This window comes from Periplaneta americana, chromosome 11 (genome assembly GCF_040183065.1).
Source record: "Periplaneta americana isolate PAMFEO1 chromosome 11, P.americana_PAMFEO1_priV1, whole genome shotgun sequence".
NCBI lineage: Eukaryota > Metazoa > Arthropoda > Insecta > Blattodea > Blattidae > Periplaneta > Periplaneta americana.
The window spans coordinates 7,542,439-7,564,773 of record NC_091127.1 but is presented as its reverse complement, the minus strand read 5'-3'; the positions used below and the strand labels follow the sequence as shown (position 1 = coordinate 7,564,773).

Sequence of the window (22,335 nt, the reverse complement as noted above, 5' to 3'; positions counted from 1 at the left end):
TTCCTTACTTTGTTTTCAATATGAATTAGTTTAATGGTAGTGTATGTAGCATCCTTATTGTAGCATTATTAGCTGGCATTAAGAGATTTCAAATTTTATTTTCAAATTTATTTACAATTTACATTTGAAATGAATACATATGAATATATACCCGAAATGAGCATATGCTCGTGCTCGGGTACAGTCCAGTAGTCTACATAAATTTTACAGGGTTCAGATAATAATGCTGATGATATAAATAAATAATAGTAACAACAACAACAACAATAATAATAATAATAATAATAATAATAATAATAATAGTGATAAAACAAAAATATTTACAATAATAAAATAAATACTAAGATGGATAAAATAAAATATAAAGCCACTAGCGAGAGTTAACACAACTTAAATAAGCATATAATAACCGGAAAAAATGCCAAACTCGAAAATCAACAGAAAAGTTCGTTGTATCGCAGACGACAGCAACTGCCGTATTGACATTGTGTTGTGCATTAATGGTAGTAGGGGGGAGCTGAAAGTCTACGTAACTGCCGTTCTCTTCTAATCTTCTCGTAAAATCATGGGAAGTTAATGCTGAAAAAACAAAATGTCTACGAGTCAAACTGTTCATTATTACCAGGGTAAATACAAATAATACTGAAATATATTAATCGAGTTTCAGTTATAGATCTCTCCTTTTGTGCAAGAGGTATCATATCAAAATATTTTATGAATGGCGGGGAAAATGTAAATTTCAAAAACTTTCTAGTGACAAGTACAATCAAGTGTATCTGTGGCGATGCTAAGGAATCATTTATTGGAGATATACACTGTTATTAATTAAGAAAATGATCTATTTATATTTATTACAATGTTTTATCTTATAGGTTACATGCATCAGATAAATACAATAAAAATTAGTACCATATAATGCTAGTAACACTTAAAAAAATTATAATACAATTTTTCAAATATCATACAAACATTTTCACTTTATTTTTAAACTTAAGAATGTGTAAATTGCTTAGGTCTGGATTATTTTTCAATACTGAATTGTATAGCCTTGGTCCAGAATTCCTACTGTGTCTTAATCCAGCTGTAGTGTGGCATTTAGGTTCTGCCAAAAGAGTTGGGACATTTCTTCTGGTGTTATGTATATGCTTTTCAGTTATAAAATTCATTCGATTTTTGTGAAAATAAGTTAGTAATGTATGTTTATATATTTGCTCAATTTTTAGTACTTGGAATTCAGATGTTTCTGTTGTTTCAACTTGTTAAATTTTTTTAATCATTGCACGGTTTTTTACACCTTTCATTGTGGGTACTTGAATTCACTTTCCTTTTCACTTCGTCATTATACAGAATATAAATATAAAGTATTGTGGTGCTGGAAAATGCCAGTTTCAAGATTTTCGTCAAAATACGGGTCGTTAATGAACAATAACCCTGATAGAACTGATATTTAACCCTTGCAGTGAATTTCGATGAAGTCCGGAGGGCCTAATTAGACAAATTCACTATCCTTCACGCTGGGGCCCCTGAGATCTTTTAACATGTGAAAAAGAGAGTAGTGTGCGAGGAATGATGAATGGGAGAAGAGTTCAGGGCAGAAGAAGATATCAAATAATAGACGACATTAAAATATATGGATCATATGCAGAGGCTAAGAGGAAGGCAGAATAATAATAATAATAATAATAATAATAATAATAATAATGTCTTATTTTCGCTAGCAGAGTTAAGGCCATAAGGCCTTCTTTTCCACTCAACCAGCCTTAATCAATACAGTACATATTTAAATTACGAATATTTACACTACACTTAAAAGGTTCTCCAGCAATATTCTTCAGTTAAGTTAACGACTAGTAGACTACATATTTATTTAAATTTAGATAAACCTATAAGGTAAAGTAGTAACTTAATTTATGAGCTAATTTAATTCAATCAATTATAATTAGAGGTTTGAGATAGCTAGTAAAATGATGAAAATTAATTTAATATAAGCTTACTAGAACTATGTTACAGGGAGAAAAAAAAAATATATAGGCCTATATATAAATCTAAAATATATTTCTATAATGAGAATATTAATGTAATTGCCATTAGAGGTTTTGTAAATCTATTCAGAGAAATTAATGATAATAATAAGAATGGACAGATGTTAGTTTCATTATAATATGTAATAAATATTAATCAGCAATTAATTTGTTAAGTAAGAATTTATGTAATTTTGACCTAAATGAAGTTGTTGTCCAACGATCCCTTACATCACTCAGTAGCGAGTTCCAATTTCTAGCAACTGAAACTGTATAAGATGAAGAATATAAAATAGGAAAGACTGGAGAACACTGGGTTTGCAGTGAAAGACTTGCCCTTTGGCAGAACACTATGAATGAACGAAAAGTGTTGCAATATTTTCACTGTGTATTAATACTAGACAAGCAACTTGAGGTACAGAACCCATGGTCTGTGGATTCAAATTTCCATGTTATGGCATAAAGTCTCCAAAGGTATGCACGCCATTGATTTCTACAATTTTAAATTATACAAAACAATAGCAGGAGTTGTTTTCAGTGATGTCCTTCATTAAACAGCTTGCCTTCATTAGAAGAGTTACATTGGCCACAATTGCATCATTCGCGAAAAAAAAAAGATACTTATTCATAGAAAATTAAAATTTATAGTTGCTTAGAAGAGATTTTCAGAAACACATTATTTTCTGTTATGTTATGTGGAAAGCTCAAGTTATTTCAAATTATCTCGTAATAAAAAGAAATTATAGCAGTATTTCGTAATATCCGAAATCAGAGCAAACCTTGTGAAATTTGCTGCCTTTAAGGAATGCTGTGGTTCGTAGTGTCTGTTTGAAAACACTTCAGGCAGGGTACAATTTCATTGCAAGTCCTACATTTATTTTACTGTACAGAAAATTTTTTGACATCTTTTGTGCCATCCCAAACTAAATTGTCTATATGTTTCAAAGAATGATCCATGTTAGTCAACTTGGAACCTGCCAAAACAAGCATACCATAACTTTTTGGCACTTATGCATAACTATGTATCACAGGCTATGATAACATTTATAGTTTAATATGAAATATAACCAAGACAACTTTCTTTATGATATTATTACTGGTAGTCCCATCAGTTTAAGTAATCCTTGAAATAAAACTTTTATTTATTTTTATTTTAGTAGGTTATTTTACGACACTTTATCAACATCTTAGATTATTTAGCGTCTGAATGAGATGAAGGTGATAATGCCGATGAAATGAGTCCGTGGTCCAGCACCGAAAGTTACCCAGCATTTGCTCATATTGGATTGAGGGAAAACCCCGGAAAAAGCCTCAACCAGGTAAATTGCCTTGACCGGGAATCGAACCCGGGCCACCTGGTTTCGCGGCTAGACGTGCTAACCGTTACTTCACAGGTGTGGACTAAAACTTTTATGTTTAAGGAATCTTTCAAGTATAAAGTTGTACAAATGCATTAGCAAATTCTTGCACTGGTGTGTGTGTGTTTTTTTTTTATCCTCAGACTCATTGAATCATCGGCCTGGGTAGCGCAGTCTGTCCAGCAATTATATTAGCAGCTAATCGTACTGCCAGCGTTCCTGGTCGAATTATGTTACTAATTGTTTCAATACATACTATAAATGGTATTAAAATTGGAGGAGTTCCTTGAGGTACAAGATGTGCAAATATATGTTGATTATTATTAATTCAACCAGATAACATAAAGCTGATTCAAAGTGGTAATGCTAGAGATAATGTTAATGTTATATGACTTGTTCTGGTAAAGATATATGGGAATAGACCTAGAAAATTATTAAATATAATTATTGAAAATAGAGAAATGAAAATGAATGAGGCTCCTTTATTAATGTTTTTTGTTCCGAGTAATGTTTTGAATTCTTTGTGTAAATCTGTTAATAATTTATTTCATAGAATATAGCGTCGTGATGGAATTAATCAAAATCTTATTGGGATAATGAATAGTCCTAATAATATAGTGCTAATTCAATTTAATGATAAATTTATTATACTTGTTGATGGGTTAAACACTGAAAATAAATTACTTATCATTTTCAATTTATAATTTTTATACTAATTATATTTTTTCTGTTAATAATCTTACTGGAATATTTGAGAAATAAAGTTGCGGGTTTGATCCTGGCCCAGGTCGATGGCATTTAATTGTGCTTAAACACGATAGGCTCATGTCAATAGATTTACTGGCATGTAAAAGAACTCCTGTGGGACAAAATTTCGGGACACCGGCGATGCTGATATAACCTCGGAAGTTGCGAGTGTTGTTAAATAAAACATAATTTACAATTTTTTCATTGAATACCTCTGAAGATAACTGTTGCACATATGTGTATTGTCTGTGGGTGTACTATAGTGGCAGTATGATTTGGCTCATTTGTACCATTTTGTGTATGATATTGGGTAGAGAAATGGTGAAATAGGAGAAACAGAAGATCCCCGAGGAAACATGTCTCATTACCATCTTTATTCATCAGAAATACCATCTGGACTGAGAGTACATATAAATCGCTGTAACATCGACGTCTGGTCACATAGACATACCAGAACTAAAATTCGAGGGGGATCCAGGAAATAACGACCGTTCACGCATACCCGCCGCGCAGCTGACTCCCCTTCCTTGTTTGAAGGTCAACTGGCTTCCTTAACATGTGTTCTCATAATTTTGTGAGTACTGGTTGCAACAAGTCGCCATTGTACATTTTGTGTTACTTCAAAATGAACGACGTGATTGATAATCCCGCCAACTGTGAGGTGAGGAGTGTGGTTCGATTTTTGAATGCCCGACATTTGAAACCTGCAGAAATTTACAGGCAATTGAAAGAAGTGTATGGTGATACTGTAATGAATGAAAGAAATGTGAGAAAATGGTGCAAAATGTTCAACAATGGGCAAACAAATGTCCACGATGAAACTCGACCCGGACGCCCATCACTCATCACAAAGACCTGAAGACTAAAGTGAACGACAGAATCTTGCAAGACAGGCGCACATCACGCGACGAATTGCATATTGCCTTTCCTGACATTTCTCGTTCTTTGCTTGGTGAAATTGTGTCGCAACATCTTGGCTACCACAAAATCTGTGCACAATGGGTTCCACAGCAACTGAGTGACCAACACAAAACTCAGAGAATGGCCTCAGCATTGACATTCTTGATGCGATATCACACAGATGGAGACGCCTTTCTTGATCAAATTGTGAGTGGTGATGACACCTGGGTGTCTCACAACACCCCAGAGACCAAGCGCCAATCACGTCAGTGGCATCATCCCTCATCACCCAAGAAACCGAGAAAATTCAAACAGACTCTCTCAACACAAAAAGTCATGGCTACTGTCTTTTGGGATCGCAAAGGTGTTCTTTTGCTGGATTTCATGCCAACAGGCACTACGATCAATGCAAATCGTTATTGTGAGACTTTACAAAAACTACGGCGAGCCATCCAAAACAAGAGGCGAGGAATGCTTTCGAGAGGAGTTGTGCTTCTTCACGACAACGCCCATCCGCACACTGCTGCTTCAACTCGAGAATTGCTGGATCAATTCAGTTGGGAAATCTTTGATCATCCGCGCTATAGTCCAGACCTTGCTCCTAGCGATTTTCACCTTTTCACTAAGCTGAAAGACTTTCTGGGTGGTACGCGTTTTGGAAGTGATGAAGAGTTGAAGAAGACAGTGAACACCTGGCTTAATGAACTGGCGGCAGAGGAGTATAACACGGGAATTCTAAAGCTAGTGAACAGATACGACAAATGTTTAAATGTAGGTGGTGATTATGTAGAGAAGTAAAGGAAGCTTCAGTTATGTAACAGACTTTGTTTTTTCAAATAAATATATATATTTTTTAATTATTACAACAAAACGGTCGTTATTTCCTGGATCCCCCTCGTACATTCTACTTGTTTATATGTTCATCATGTTTATATGTTTGGAATGTTGTTATTGTTTAATCTAGTCAACTGTTCGAAGGCAGGTTAGTATTGTACGTAATTTGTTCTTAATTTTATTTCTAGGAATTGACAGAACTTCATCATGACAACGTTGTGGCTCTGCTTGATTGTAAGGTATTGCTATATTTATAATTTATATATAACTTCATATTCTGACCAAAGTTGAAGTGTTGAAGTTGTTTTTTTACTGAAGTGCACTAATTCAATTTTATTTGTTCTCTTAATTGCAGGAAACATCTCATAATGTATTTTTGGTCATGGAGGTAAGCCAATATCTTCGTAAGATTATGTAGTAACTTTGTTTTATATTAGGCCCTATTATTATTATTAATATTATTATTATTATTATTACTATTATCATCATTATTATTATTGTTATTATTACTATTAGGGAAAACGCGGAAATTCTACTTGAAGCAAGTGAAACAATAGGGTTGGAAGTAACTCCCGAAAAGACTAAGTATATGATTATGTCTCGTGACCAGAATATTGTACGAAATGGAACTATAAAATTGGAGATTTATCCTTCGAAGAGGTGGAAAAATTCAAATATCTTGGAGCAACAGTAACACATATAAATGACAGTCGGGAGGAAATTAAAGGCAGAATGAATTTGGGAAAAGCCTGTTATTATTTGGTTGAGAAGCTTTTGTCATCTAGTCTGCTGTCAAAAAATCTAGAAGTTAGAATTTATAAAACAGTTATATTACTGAAACTTGGACTCACTTTGAGAGAGGAACAGAGATTAAGGGTGTTTGAGAATAAGGTTCTTAGGAAAATATTTGAGGCTAAGAGGATGAAGTTACAGGAGAATGGAGAAAGTTACACAACACACAACTGCACGCATTGTATTCTTCACCTGACATAATTAGGAACATTAAATCCAGATGTTTGAGATGGGCAGGGCATGTAGCATGTATGGGCGAATCCAGAAATGCATATAGAGTGTTAGTTGGGAGGCCGGAGGGAAAAAGACCTTTGGGGAGGCCGAGACGTAGATGGGAAGATAATATTAAAATGGATTTGAGGGAGGTGGGATATGATGATAGAGACTGGATTAATCTGGCACATGATAGGGACCGATGGCGGGCTTATGTGAGGGTGGCAGTGAACTTTCCGGGTTCCCTAAAAGCCAGTAAGTAAGTACTATTATTATTATTATTATTATTATTATTATTATTATTATTATTACCATTACTATTATTATTATTATTATTATTATTATTATTATTATTATTATTATTATTATTATTATAAAATGCATTAGAAAATGCTCTTTAAAATTGGAGTATTTTGCAGACATGGATTGATATTACAGCAATCAAATTTTAAAATTTGAAATCAAAGTACAGTACAGCCTCAATTCTGTTATAAATTTTAATGGATTGGAGATAGTGAACAATTAATTAAAAAAAGACTGATAATCCGTATTATGAATTTTTATGAGCTTAAATTTGATCTCTTAAGGTAGACCCTACTTAAAATAATCTGTTATATTTTGTGCACTTCCTTATAACTAATTTTGTTTTTTATGTTCTTTCTAAACTAGTAATTAGTAAGAAATATTCCAGGAAGTGGATGTGAAGTAAAATTTTTCTTATAGTTGAAAGAGTGTGAAAGTGTTTTTATTTAATCTTGACAGATAACTGAAGGAAAATTACATCTGCACTGAAATTGTGTGATCGTGGTAGGCACAATTCAGAAAGTAGGCAAAAGTGGTTATAATTATGTCATTACTGTGCACTACTTAAAATTACGTTCCATTAAAAGGTGACAGATGGCCTATATGCTGCCTTAAGTTGTTCCACTGCAGTTTGAAAGCTTATAGTGGGATGGATGATAATTGCTCTCTCATTTTCTTTATCAATGGCAATTATGTCAACTTGCTGGGATGTTCCATTTTCTGCAAGGCAGTGCACTTCTTGGTGAACCTCGTAGAATGAAGGAAGACTTTTAACAATAAGTTCTCCTATTGCATGGCGTCTAGTATTCCAGATGAGAGTTCCATATTAGCAAAATCGTAGTATCATACCTTCTGATTAGATGGCCGGTTGTAAACTTTATGCTCATTCACCCAAAAAATCAGTGCAATTCATAATATATTTAGATACCAAGTTACAAGGGTTTTTGTTAATTGAAGACCTCCCTCGAAAAGGGTGTAACATCAAATGAATGAAATATGTGACATCAGTAGAAAAAAAAAAAAGTAATTTTGAGGTATTAATTTATACAATAAATGAATGCATCCAATAGCTGAATAATCTTGAATCCTTGATTAATCAAATGGTTCTGCTAGTAAGAATAGGCCTAATGAAATATGCCCCTGACAATATTTTATTTCTTCCTGAAACGTGTATATAGATTTGTTAGTTACACCCTTATTCGAGGGAGGTTTTCAATTACTATTATTCTGAGTTACTGTGATGACATGTTTCATTGGCAGAATTGGTCACCGACAGAACCCAACCTGTAGGAAGTTATACAAAACTTAGAATTCACATATAAAAAATTCTAGACTAACTCTTAAATACGAAATTTGAAGAATTTTGATGTATTGATGTTCAAGTTAACTCTTAAGTAATTGTAGGGTTGATGTAGACCTACCCATATAAAATTTTAAAGAAGTCCAGATAATTTTATTTTATTCATTGCTGCTGATGTGTATAGTCACAATTGCAAAAATAACTACTGGATATGTACAAATCTGAAACTGTAAATGAAACAGACTGTACAGTGTAAGGTGTATGTAAATTTTCATAAATAATTCTGTATCTTCTGTACTGTTTTCATCTGCAGTCCATTGAAATATTCTTCTCTCCCTTACAGTACTGCAATGGAGGTGATTTGGCAGATTATTTGGGTGGTAAGTATTTGTATGCAAGAAGTTTATATTGAATTATTGACGACAGAGAATATAACGTTTTTGGAATAACATGCACGTTTTTCTTTCTTCCAGTGATGGGAACATTGAGTGAGGACACAATTAGACTTTTTCTGTGTCAGTTAGGTAAGATATTTTAGTTACTGTTGTATATCAAAACTGTATCAGATTGTAAACTACTTCAAAAAGATATTACATATTTGGAGTATTAATAATAAATTGTTATTTAATCTTAATAAGTCTATACATATGACTTTTTCTAGATTGGAAAATACAATTAAATTTTCATATAAAATAGAGGTAAAAGATTTACCAGCAGAAAATGAACATAAAGATTTAGATATATTATTTAGCAGTAATTTTTTTATATTTCATAGTGATATTAATAATATTATAAATTTTGTCATATAAAAGTTTAGGTTTTGTTACGAGAAATTCTTGTAAATTTACAATAATTTTGTATAATTCCATTGTTCGATCTAAATTAGAGTATGTTTCGGTGATCTGGAATTCAGCTACTAACAAATATATTCTATTACTAGAAAAAATTCAAAATAAATTTCTAAAATGGTTATATTATAGACTTTATAATAATTATCCTACTTTGCTACAATGCTTCAACATTTCCATTTTACTAGTTTGCAAATTAGACGAAATTGTCAATCTTTAACTTTCTTTATAAAATTATTAACAATAAATTGGACTGTGTTGTTTATTTTTCATACCAAGGGCAAATACTGAATCACAACAGAAATTCCCCAGTTTTTCAAATGTTACAGTTATACAATAAATTACATCCTCATCCGAATGTTGATATTTTCAATATGAATTTTTCTGAATATAGAATAATTTATCATATTTTACAGGATATTGTTGATAGTTAATTTCAAGCTATTTTCACATCTTATTTTCAATTTCTTTTCTTTTTTTTTCTTTCTCTCTTTTCTATTTTGTTTCAGTTTTTAATAGGAGTGTGTTTCCTTTTCCTTGTTTATGTTTTATAAATTATATTAATTGTCAGTCCTGAACATTGTAATTGGGTTTTGCCTATTATGTTCAATAACAAATAAATAAAATAAATTCAAATTTTCATTCTTCAAGAGACTGTGAATAGTAATACCTTTTGTTATGATTATTTTTTGTAGCAGGAGCAATGAAAGCATTACACGCAAAGGGTATTGTCCATCGAGATTTAAAGCCACAAAATATTTTACTAAGTCACAATGGTGGAAAATCATGTCCACAACCACAAGAGATTCGGCTTAAAATTGGTAAGTTACAGTGAAACTGATCTAACTGAATTATCTATATTTTTAAATAACTGTAAACATGTGCAGTACAACTATTATAATTTTTATTCATTATTAGCTGACTTCGGTTTTGCGAGGTTTCTTCAAGATGGAGTCATGGCAGCTACACTTTGTGGTTCACCGATGTATATGGTAAGTTATTTGTTCATGATTTACAAGAAATTGTCTGTTATTTCTGCTTTTAATTGTGAGTTGGACCAAATAGAATTCATGCTAGAGAAGGGAGTTGCTGTAAATAAGATTAAGTTGTTAAATTTTAATTCTGTTTTTGTCATGAATAAATTATACCTGATATATATTATAAGTTTATTACACACAATATATTTAACTTTATTTCAGTCGGTAATTATGTACGGAATTATAGGATGGGGTAGCTCATTTAAATCCAATTTTAATCCACTTTATTTATTACAGAAGAAAATAATTAAAATATGTCTTCATAAACCTATTGATTTTCCATCTCAAAATTTGTTTTTAGACTTTAATGTACTTAACGTAAAACAAATTTATTATATTGTATTAATAAAATTCATACATAAAAATCGAAATAATTTTGAATTGTATTCTCATAGTTACGAAACAAAAGGTATGAATTCTTTAAGATTGTTTGAACCAAAATGCAACACTGTTACAGTATTTAATCATAGTAGTAATTTAGACCCAAGAATATATAACAAATTTATATTTAAATATCCTAATCTTGTCAATTCTAATAGTTCTAGTATTAAATTAAAAAAGTTATGTATGGATTTTATAAAAATTGAAAAATTGTAAATTTAAATTTATATACTATAATTGCATAGTAGGCATAAGACAAATTGTATTGTATAATTATTAATTTCAATTGAGGAATCCGCCCCTCAGCACGAGTTCTCCTCTTTCAGGGGCGAGCCAAAGTTTTTTTCTATATATAATATATGTTATGTTATAATTATTAGCAAAATAATAAATAAATAAATCAGTTTACAAAACAAACGTATTTAATGCCAAAAGTGAATATTGTGTTTCTTTACCAGGCACCAGAAGTCATCATGTCTTTGCAGTACGATGCAAAGGCTGATCTATGGAGTTTAGGTACCATAGTGTTCCAGTGTTTGACTGGCAAGGCTCCATTCCATGCGCAGACACCACAAGCGCTCAAACAGTTCTACGAAAAGAATGCAAATCTTGCCCCAAAGTGAGTTCAATGTAAATATCATAACAATATGTCAGATGCTGTTGAGCCTGGTGAAATTACCGACTGTGTTCCTCTTTGTAGAATTCCTTCAGGAACTTCTCCAGAACTGGCCGATTTGTTAGTAGGACTGCTACGGCGCAATGCTCGCGACCGGATGCCTTTTGACAGTTTCTTCACTCATCCGTTCCTTCAGCGTTGTCCAGAAACTCATGCACCTAGATCGCCCCCATCTTGCCCCCTACCAGGTAAATGTTTTGAGCTTATATTCTGTTACGTTTCTAATGAAGCTTCATATGTTTTAAGGTATATGTACACCTTTACATACAAAAAATTTTGTTTTGCATAATTTTGCTCTGTAAAATTTTTATGAAATTGAGAATGGTACCAGAAAGAGAATGAAGTGAACAGATCCCTTGAAATTGTGTCTAAATTGTTTATAAAAATTATTTTGTTTATAATTTTGACATACAACTTGAAACATGATAGCTCATGCAGTTTTTAAGATAGAGCCACAGTTTCTTCACTGTTTTATAGCTAAAACTATTCTTTAGTGCCTGACATAGAGCTATTTTTTATTTTCATTTACATTAACCCAGATAAGTCCAAAAATATTTTGTGATAAAAATACAGTATCACATTAGTTACTCTCAAAAATCGGTTAAATGATGTTGAAATAAACTGAAACAAGGAACGTATATTTTCTAAAGCTAACAAATACTACTAACATTATCGCACAACTTATAAAATGTCCCTAACACCAACAATGACATAATATCCGAAGGCACTGCAACTGTCCTTAAAAAAGGACAGTGGGAAAATCTGGGTTAATTAAATATTACCATGTATGTAACTTATACTAATATTTTATTTTGCATATATAATTTTAAAAATCCATAGATAATTATTAACTATATTAATGTTATTTTACTCATTGTGAGGCACTAGGAGACAGTTCAAGCTTCAAAATGACCCAATATCTTCTTGGTATCACCATATTTGGATGAGATATCATGTTTAAAAGAATTAAATATTCTAGAATTACTATTTACAGGAAATGAGCCACAAACTTTCAGAGCCTAGAAGACTCCATCATCGTATGTCACCCCTTAAGCAGCTTCATGTCGGTCCAGTTTCAGATTCTTTCTGCCTCTCAAATACCTCTCCCTTGTTTTAACTTCAGGTGATAAATGTATTTTTTGGCATTTTTGTCCCTATTTCCATTGATGCAACAAATCTGCGATGGTGTTTGTCCCAGGGTTTATATCCATCCTCCTCAGAATTTTAATTTCTACTTTTGGACTCTTATTAAAATGACATACAACATCGCTGACACACAAATTTACAGTTTTGTGACTAACAGTAAAAGATTATAAATTACTTCATTATGCAAAAACGTGTTTTCAACCTAATGATCATGCCCAGATATCTGTGCATCTATTTTGGGACTAGAAAGAAGTTTATTTTACAAGCAATGCTGGACGAGGAGATTGACAGCTACGAGGATCACTCCAAAAGTAATCCACAATATTTATTTAAAAATTACATTTTTATCTTACAGATTTGCTATTTTCATAGAATGTAGATACATCCTTCAGGAACAATACATCACTTTTCCACATAATCCCCGCACCTTTCAACTGCCTTACACCACCTTGGAATGAGGGCCTGTATACCTGCATGATAAAAGTCTGGACCAACACATCTAAGCCACTCTTTTATAGTGTGCATGAGGGAATGACATAAATTAAATTTGAATACAAGGGGGAAGGATGTATCTGACCTCCATAAATTGCAAAGGTTTAGAATAAAAAAAGAATTAAAAAAAATGCTGTGCATTACTTTTGGAGTGATCTTCGTAGAAGTGACCGTGGCTGATGAAGAATTTTGGAAAATGGGACTTATCTGAAAAACCATAAGGCATAAATCGAAAATTCTTATATCAAATGAAAGGGGAGAAAATTCTCTATTAAAATAGTTATATTTTGAAAATTCTAATTTTTGATCATTTTTTTGCGTTTTGTGGGTGTACATATACCTTAATGCTTTTTGGACTTAAAAGTAAGTTTTGTTTAACCTTATCCACTGAGTCCCTTTGGAATCACTAACATTTCTGTAATCTCTGACTCATATAATTTGCCCATGTTTGCAGTAATGAGACTTATAAAAATATAGTTCATTGTAATGTTCCAGGCGAACTCCCCCCTTCCCCTGGTGCTCTTTTCACTCCTGCTAGTGGAGCTTCATCTGTTGGAGCAGCAGTTACAACAGCGAGCCCTGTGCAGCCGAAACCTGAGCCTTGTTCCCCAGACCCAGGTATCATTTTATACATATGGGCTATTCCATCTCAAATCGACCGAAATGTAGAGAAAATTGACCTTGCAATTTTTAAATACAATGAAACTTTTTCTGTCCGTAGACAACTATGATACAATGCTTTGTGAAAAGTTTGAGGCATCAGAACTTCATAGTGTTTAAATTAAAAATATTTTAATCTATCGTATTTTCATAAAATTAGCAACTTTAAACTGTTGTGGCTCCGAAACCCTTTCACCCAATGATCGAAATCATGGTTTATTTTGATGCTGGAAAGTTAAAGTTTATATTGACTGTAAACAGTTTTTCTTACTTTTTATGGAAATGGAGAAATTTAGATTTTTCTTAATTAAGACACCTTTGCCCACGAAAAAATATTTTAAAAATATATAGTTAGATTTCGTATTGAAAGTACAAATAAACACGTATTTTTTAATGGTGCAACGTTAATAAGAAAGTCTTGAAAAATCAAATAAAGAAAATAAATAGTACGCGCGTGAGCTAACCAGCTGACTGTGAGGCGGGAGCTAGCCTAGGCAAGCAAGGCCAGGAGACAGAAACACGTGATGTTTTGTCTAGTAGCGCATAGCTGGGCTAGCTTTATGACAAGTTTTCATAAACAAAGGAGTAAAATGACGCCCAATGCCCGCTTATCTTCATCTCTCTGCCAGTCCGTGCGGTACTGCACCTTTCAAGTCCAGGCGTGTGAAAATAATTTATTTAATACCCCCGAAACTTATTGCTGTGACACTAAGCAAACAATGCCGAATCCCTCTTAATAATGCAAGATTTTTTCCTCAATATTTTTTTTACATTTTTACAAATGGGCAAAAAGCCTAAAAGTAAGTAAAATCAGATTATCTGTCTCTCTGTATACAATAAAAATAGGGATTACTTCTTATCATAACCTACCAAATGTCAGCTTCAAAATGAGCTTCCATTCAATGTTCTGCAGTAAATGGTTCCAGAGTTCTGAGCGCTGAAAGAGGCTTGTTTTTATAAAATACGCTAAATTTGTCGCTCAATAATACGAAAACCGTTTGACTTTCGATAGTATATTTTTGAAAATGCACTCTCCTCAGCACCTTGTATAAATAGGGAAAAAATTAGAGTATAGAAAAATGCGAGGTTTTTTACTGATCGATTTCATATGGAATAGCCCGTATATTCCAATTTATTAATTACTTCGAATAAATCTTTTATACTGGATGACTAAGAATATAATATGTATTGAGACACATGGTTTTCTTTCTTTTTTTTTAATGGCTCTTATAACTGCTTGTTGCATTAGAAGTCACAGACAGTATTCTATTCAGGAGGAACTGTCTATTTTTGGAAAGGAGGGGGGATGAAATAGAGTGAGAGGACAATAATTTGGCAGTGTTGAGAATACGAGAAGGATAGAAGCGGAGGGAGTCGGGGGGGGGGAAGGGGAAGGTGTGTCTGCGTGTGTGTGAGTAGGTGTCGTTTACTATTAATAGTGTTACATTAGTTGGGCAGTACAAACATCATTTTTTATTGAGAGACAGTGGGATACTGATTCTAACACAGATTTGTGTTATATTTAAACATAATATTTATATCAACTCTGAGTTCAAACATTCAACTTTACCCTAAGGCTATAAATAATTCTTACGTAATGCTTAAACCTAATGTCAAGTTGGCATTAATTGAAACATGGCCAGTTTTAATTTCGAGTGGTGTTTATTTTTATTTAAGATATGAATTTTAGTGTGTGTTCCATTCTCGTCTGCCATTAAGATATATATTGTATCAAATAGACAAATTGAAGTATTTACTTTTTCTCTCTTTTGCAGGATCTCCAGCTTCTGGCAGAGGCCAAGGCAGTAGTTCGAGTCCAGAAGAAACTGATGACTTTGTATTGGTTCCCTCTAACATACCGTCAGATCAATCTAGTGATAGTAACCATGCCGAGAGACAGTAAGTTGCAAGTTAATTTCTGGTGTACGTTACGTGTGTTTAAATTCTCTAACACCGCAATTAAAATGTAATTTATTTCTAGGGCTAAAGGACATAAGCCTTGCTTGGCAATTGCTAGCCCTCCAAGGCCCAGTTTTCTTCCTATCTCAGAACCAATTCCAGTTCCAACTCAGAGGGATATATATCAGCAGCTACACTCCAATGAAGGATTACCTTCTCCAACAAAGGTAATACATTTATTTTATTTTCCTTCTTAAAAATGTTAGGATATGTTTCTACAGCTGGAGTTGATATTGAGATAAATGTTAATTTTCATTACAGTTTTTTCGCCAGTTCATTTTTCATAATAGTGATTCATTACAAAGCAAGATTATCAGTTTTTGAAAAGACCTGTTCTTAAGAAATATTGTCATTTCATTATTACTAACAGCAAATACTTTATTTTTCATTTTTAGTCGTGTGCCTGTTTAAAATAACGAACTGCAGTGCACCAAGGGAAGTGAATCTACTGTATAATACCCAAAAGAGATTAAGAGTAATAGAGAAATTACGGAAAGATGACCAGAAATGGAAGCATCCCACGTAAACTTGCCCCAGATACCATTTTCTGTACCCTACATGTCATTTGTATTCCATTTCATATTTGAAAGGATGAGAATGACATTGTCCAAAGCCACACTTTTAACGAAAACGTTATCTTATGCGAGTTCATTTTTTTCACATATGGTGAAACTACTAGTGGGTATGTGTTTGTGTGTGTGTGTGTGTGTGCGCGCGCGCGCATGCGTCCCCCCCCCCCTAAAATTTTCCAGAGATTCACAGATTTTCAGACATTCCCTGTGCATGGCATCTTCTTTATTGCACAATAAACATTTAGCAGAGTCAGATAAGCCAATTCGATATAGGTGTTTTGTAAGACAGTCGTGACCAGTAATCAGTCTGAACATGGCCACAGCAGATTTTCGTGGTAGATCAGAAATGGATTTTAAATCTTGTAGTAAATTGTTCCATCTTGAATTTTGATGTTCACTTGGAGAAATAGTGTGGTAGTTGCTGTGAATTTTCTTTTTGATAACTTGTTTTATGGACTCGTATGAAAAACTGTAGTTCTTCTTTATGTTTATTCTAGTTTCTTTCTTGGCCGACATATCAGCTTTCTCATTACCATATATTCCACAATGGACTGGGATCCATTGGAGGACTAAGGTCTTATTTAAATTTTGAGTCTGGCTGCCTTAACATACAGTGGATTTCCTTAATTTTTTCTGATTTAGCAAAAGTAGTTATACTAACTGTCCCAAGCCATGGCGTTGTGATCTAAGGCATCCTGCCTAGGACTCGTGTTACGGAATCTGCTCTGGTTCGAGTCCTCATGGGGGAAGAAATTTTCTCATGAAATTTCGGCCAGTGTATGGGACCAGTGCCCACCCAGCATCATGATGCGCTTGGGGACTTACGATAGGTAACAAAATCTGGTTGTGAATGCCAGCTATAACGGCTGGGGGGGGGGGATCATCGTGCTAACCACACGATACCTCCATTCTGGTTGGATGATCGTCCACCTCTGCTTCGGCATGTGGTCGTGAGGCCAGCAGCCAGCTGGTCGGTCTAGGCCCTTCACGGGCTGTAGCGCCACAGATTATTATTATTATTATTATTATTATTATTATTATTATTATTATTATTATTATTATTATTATTATTATTATTATTAGTAGTTATACTAACTGCCCAGATTGCAGCTTTGAAATCACCTAAGAGAACTATATTTTTGCATTTGTGTAACCAAGGAAAAACATTTTGATGTTGCATTTTAAAAATGTTATTTTTCGTATAATTCATGAAAAAATATTAATAAGATAAACTAGCAGCATTTCTAACAAAATAAACGCACAGAAACATGCAGCTACCTCACAAATACTTGCGGTAAAAATTTCATCCAGATTGATTAATATTTGACATGAAAAAGTTTGTGTTCAACGAAGAAAAATAAAGCTACTGAAAAATTAATTTAAAAATAAAATGAATGTTTATGTAAATTAAAATGCTCCTCTGCTACATTCATCTAGTAACTTCAGGGAGCCAACTTTAGAACAAGAAGTTACTAGATTTGTAATCAGAAATTTGTAAAAAAGAATTCTTTAATGAAAAAATAATTTTGACAGCTCTTTAAGTGTCACACCTTGTTACATCATCATCGTCCTTGCAGGTATTAGGCCTAGTGACCTGTTACGGTCTCCGTCCATTTTTTCAGGGGGCATCCCAAAGATCGTCCTTCCTTACAGCTTTAATTAAAAAAAAAAATTAAGCATCCCCTTAACTAAAAACTGTTTAGCAACAATTGCAGATTGAGAAGCAATTTACATCGAAATTTGATCCTTTTTAGAAGATTTCAGGAGGAAGAGTGTTTGAACTACGACAGGGGGTACATAGAATTCTCTCTCTTATTGAAACTCTGTCGAGGGAAACCAAGAGAAAACTGAATCTCCAACTGCAAAAGGAGAATGAAGAAAAAATTGATCTAAGCAAAAGGACAAAAGTGGTGGGAATTTGTTACCTTATCCCCTGAGTAAAGGCTGCTGAGGGGTACTCTTTCACATGCCTAAATTGTCGAATTGTAGAAGAGAGGTGTTGGTGGGAAAGAAAGATTGATTTCCATTCTATCCTGTCTTACAAAAAGTTGGTTTAACAGCTCTCGTGGAGGGGTGTGCGAAAGAGGATATTTGTGTTACAGTCCGTCATCAAGATGGAATCTGGGGAGGAACCAGACTTCCATGAAGAGCTGAGGTAAAAAGGATAGGTCAGTAGTTGTATAAAATGAAGAGTACTCATAATAATTTGATTTTGTCACGTACATTTTGCGGAACATTTGTACGTCAAAGTTATATAATTATGTGGCCTCTTGAATGTATTTTTTTCAAACGGACAGTTCTGACCTGACTGACTAACCAACTGATAGACTAATTCAGAGATGTTTCGTACACTTTGTACATGTACATGGACTCGCCAGAATGTGTTCTACTAACATTCAGTGATTCTGCCTAACAGAACACATTTTTTTCTCTTCAGAGCACTGTTCCAAGATCTCAACCAATCAGCATGAAGCGTGGTGGTGACCATACAAGAGCAGCGCCACCTGATCTCAGCTCTCTCTCCCCTCCTTCTGTAAGTTTACTTGTCCATGTTAGCATTTTATATGAAGTACTATTTTATTGATAATATACAGCAGAAGCCCTTTATGATACACTTCACTTCGGTGTTATAGCTTATCTGTGGTATACTGGAATATGGTCTGTAGAGAAAAAAAATTATATAATAGAAAATTGTATAGTTTGCATACTACATATTGAAAGAATGAACTGAAACATTAAAAAATTTACCATTCTATACTTTTCTGATATAATACTGTATGAAACATGAAATGTAGTACAGTACACTTAGATCATCGATTCTGTCAGTAAATTGCTCTACACAGCTGGCTTCATATGAGTGAATGACAGACAGCCATTAGTGTAAAAAAAGAACACTTATATCATTGAACAAAACATTTGAGATGGGCAGGATATGTAGCACGTATGGACGAATCCAGAAATGCATATAGAGTGTTAGTTGGGAGACCGGAGGTAAAAAGACCTTTGGGGAGGCCGAGACATAGATGGAAGGATAATATTAAAATGGATTTGAAGGAAGCTGGATATGATGATAAGGACTGGATTAATCTTGCTCAGGATAGGGACCGATGGTGGGCTTATGTGAGGACGACAATGAACCTCCGGGTTCCTTAAAAGCTATTTGTAAGTAAGATCATTGAATATGCTGTACAAGAAAAAGTCCACAAGTTTTTTCTGTCAGGTTAATGCACAGCATTTTTCCCCCCACATATTAATAATAGCAAGGTGTAGCAAAGTTGTTAATGTTGTTATACTCACTTCTCATCTTTTCCTTCACTTTTTATTTGGAATGCTTCAGCTGTTAACTTCTATCCAATTACAGTAAAACCTCTCCTTACGGACACCCCTAAGATACGGACACTCCTCATGTACAGACAGATTTTTATGTCCCAACTGAAATAATATAGAAATAATGATAAATTTAACTCTCGTTTACAGACTCAGACACGGACACGGACAGCTGTTTCACAGTCCTAAAGCTTGCTTTACCTCCTGACTGCGGACAGAACTTGGATTTCAAGACCTAATGTGTTACAAAAATGAGAAATTTAGTTTTGAGAACTGTACAGAAATTCCTTAACATGAAAGAAGACAATAAGGGTCTCGTAGGCTACCACTAGCCCAGCCGGCTACCCCTTGTTAGCTGAAAGCGGGTGGATAAACAAAGTCATTAAATTTAACCTGTCTGCAGTGGCAGCCGAAGGTCATTCTGTCAAGTGAACCCTGAAAATTAAAAACATATAAAACCAATTTATGTGCACTAACCTTTCTAATTCTTGTAGATGAGCTCCATTTTTCGGTTCTTTCTGCGAGAAAAACCTCTATAACTCTATTGTTGAAGTTCGGAATAGAATGTACCATCTTTCTCTCAATTGAGAGCACTGCTACGCCCAGAGAAAAGTTAAATGGAATTCTAAGTGCAATTCACAGAAATGCGCTGATTCTCACTCGTTCGTACTCACAGATCACGCAACTGCCTGCCTTCTTACTACCGCAGCACTAGACTTGGGGAAACTCGGTTGAAAACTGTAGTGTGCACTGAAGGCGGCAAAACGCCTGCCAAGATTCTCTGTTGTCAGTGACAAAGCTTTTTGAGAACTGCCAACTTCATGTATTTAATGTAAAGTTTCTTTTTTGGATACGATGGAAGCAAAAACGTTTACAGGGAGCATTAACAACATAACTGTGACAAATGAATATCTATATATACATACACACGTGATTTATACAATGAGTCGAGCTTCTAAATTAGTAAACTTACATTTAACGTTTTTCATGTCAAGTTCAGCTGTAAAATGTCGTCTGCTATACAGCAAGTATCAACACCCCTAAAAATGGCACGCAGCTAATTGGACTGTTCCTAAACTAAAGAGGCTTGGTGGGCACGGCAAATACAGTGCCCAAAGCACACTGTCTGAGTCAAAGAGCTCCGCCTTCCTACAACTCACACCCCCATCCCTCCCTCGTCCATCGCTGGGCACGAGAAGAGAGAGCCCATTTTATTACCTGTTCAGAAAACTTGGGTTTGGTAGACTACTACACATTCTGAAAACATTAGTAGCAATGAAAATGTGACACTCTTTAAGTTATTATTTCATAATGCAATTAAATTGTATTATAATATAGTCATAATACGATAATAAAAATCACTGGAAGGGCACGTGCCCATGTGCCTCTTAATAAAAGCCACCCCTGCCTGTCTGATGGGTCCAACATTTCCGCGATTGTGAAATTGTATTCGTCATATGATAGGGTTAGTAGGATTATTCTCTTCACTTCTATCAGTTGTTCTGTTTCGAGAGACATGGCACCTGAACGTAAAGGTTAAGTTGAAAACTGTAAATTACAGTACTGCATAACTGTAGACCTAGAATAAAATTGCATGGCACAGTACTGTATTTTCCTTTTTCGGTCTTATCTACTGTAGTTCAAAGTTGCAAAGAATTTACTGTAGTATACTATATTATAGAATTAAACTACAGTAATACATTTCATTTAAAGCGTGGAGGGATACAAAATGCATATTACAAATTTACTTGAGATTGGGAAGCCTTTCTCCCAATAAAGGACACCTCCCAGATGCGGACAGATTGTTACGTCCCTTCGATATCCGTAAATGAGAGGTTTCACTGTATGCACATTCATGAATATCAGTCAATCGTAACAACTTTTCAGTACACTTCGAAAAATTGTCTATAATTAGTGAATCTCGTAAATAACATGCTTGTGTGTATTTATTGTATTTGGTAGTGAATACTTCTTTGTTTATAGTGAGAGGAGTGGAAAAAGCCAACTTTATTTGTGTATGAGAGTCTCTGAAGTGATAATCTATGTATATAATTTGAACTGGTAATGGAAATTACGGGAAAACGGCTGAACGGATTTTAATCAGTGACCCCTCATTTTCATGCCTGGCATCCAAAGTTTTTCGGAAAAGTAGTAGTTTTCAGTGAAATGTCAATTTTCCTACATAATTTTCCTATTTTCCAAAATCCATCTGTTGTCAGTTTTGAGAATTATTTTATTCAATCACTGCCGACTTGATTGAATTTCAGAACAAAACACACACTTCAATAAACAATAGGCTATTACACGAAGGCCATGACCTGCAGGATTGCCGACATATTTAGAGCTCAATTCAATTTGTTATTAAAAACTGATTCTGTAGTGTATAATTTTCTGAGTACAACTGTGTATTGGATATTCAAATCTACGAAACTTGAGGTGGTTTGATGACATTATTACCATTAGAAATTAAATATTATTATAGTTAATATCATGATGCATCTATTTTTTCATTAATTGTACATAATATTGATGCTATATTGATGACATGAAAGTGAGACGTTTTGTGGTTATGTAAGTAAATGTAGAGAATATCTTAATTTAGATCTCCATTTCTGTTACTGAGTGGCTGCTATATATAACTACAAAACTTAAGTAAGATAATAATATTGTTATTAAAAATCAAATATTTTGATACTTATTAACCCAGTGGGGTTGGGTCTTTTTCATATACTTAATGGCGGTGTAGTGTAGATATTGATATGTGTCATT

General features: G+C 33.8%; 1 protein-coding gene and 1 pseudogene across 2 annotated transcripts in view; one reads left to right on the top strand and one right to left on the bottom strand.

Moving 5' to 3' along the window:
* The window catches only part of Atg1 (serine/threonine-protein kinase unc-51-like protein Atg1), a 50,092-nt gene that overhangs the window by 11,789 nt on the left and 15,968 nt on the right, over window positions 1–22,335 (top strand). The window contains exons 3-14 of one of the 2 annotated variants that reach the window (XM_069838890.1): window positions 6,049–6,099; window positions 6,216–6,248; window positions 8,812–8,848; window positions 8,942–8,992; window positions 10,012–10,137; window positions 10,235–10,308; window positions 11,193–11,353; window positions 11,435–11,598; window positions 13,526–13,666; window positions 15,484–15,607; window positions 15,690–15,834; window positions 18,677–18,772. In XM_069838890.1, coding sequence (XP_069694991.1) covers window positions 6,049–6,099; window positions 6,216–6,248; window positions 8,812–8,848; window positions 8,942–8,992; window positions 10,012–10,137; window positions 10,235–10,308; window positions 11,193–11,353; window positions 11,435–11,598; window positions 13,526–13,666; window positions 15,484–15,607; window positions 15,690–15,834; window positions 18,677–18,772 — 1,203 coding nt within the window. The remainder of the gene's footprint in view (window positions 1–6,048; window positions 6,100–6,215; window positions 6,249–8,811; window positions 8,849–8,941; window positions 8,993–10,011; window positions 10,138–10,234; window positions 10,309–11,192; window positions 11,354–11,434; window positions 11,599–13,525; window positions 13,667–15,483; window positions 15,608–15,689; window positions 15,835–18,676; window positions 18,773–22,335) is intronic. The other variant, XM_069838891.1, reaches the window with a different exon arrangement.
* On the bottom strand, window positions 2,122–4,070 carry LOC138708584 (ATP synthase subunit a-like; annotated as a pseudogene).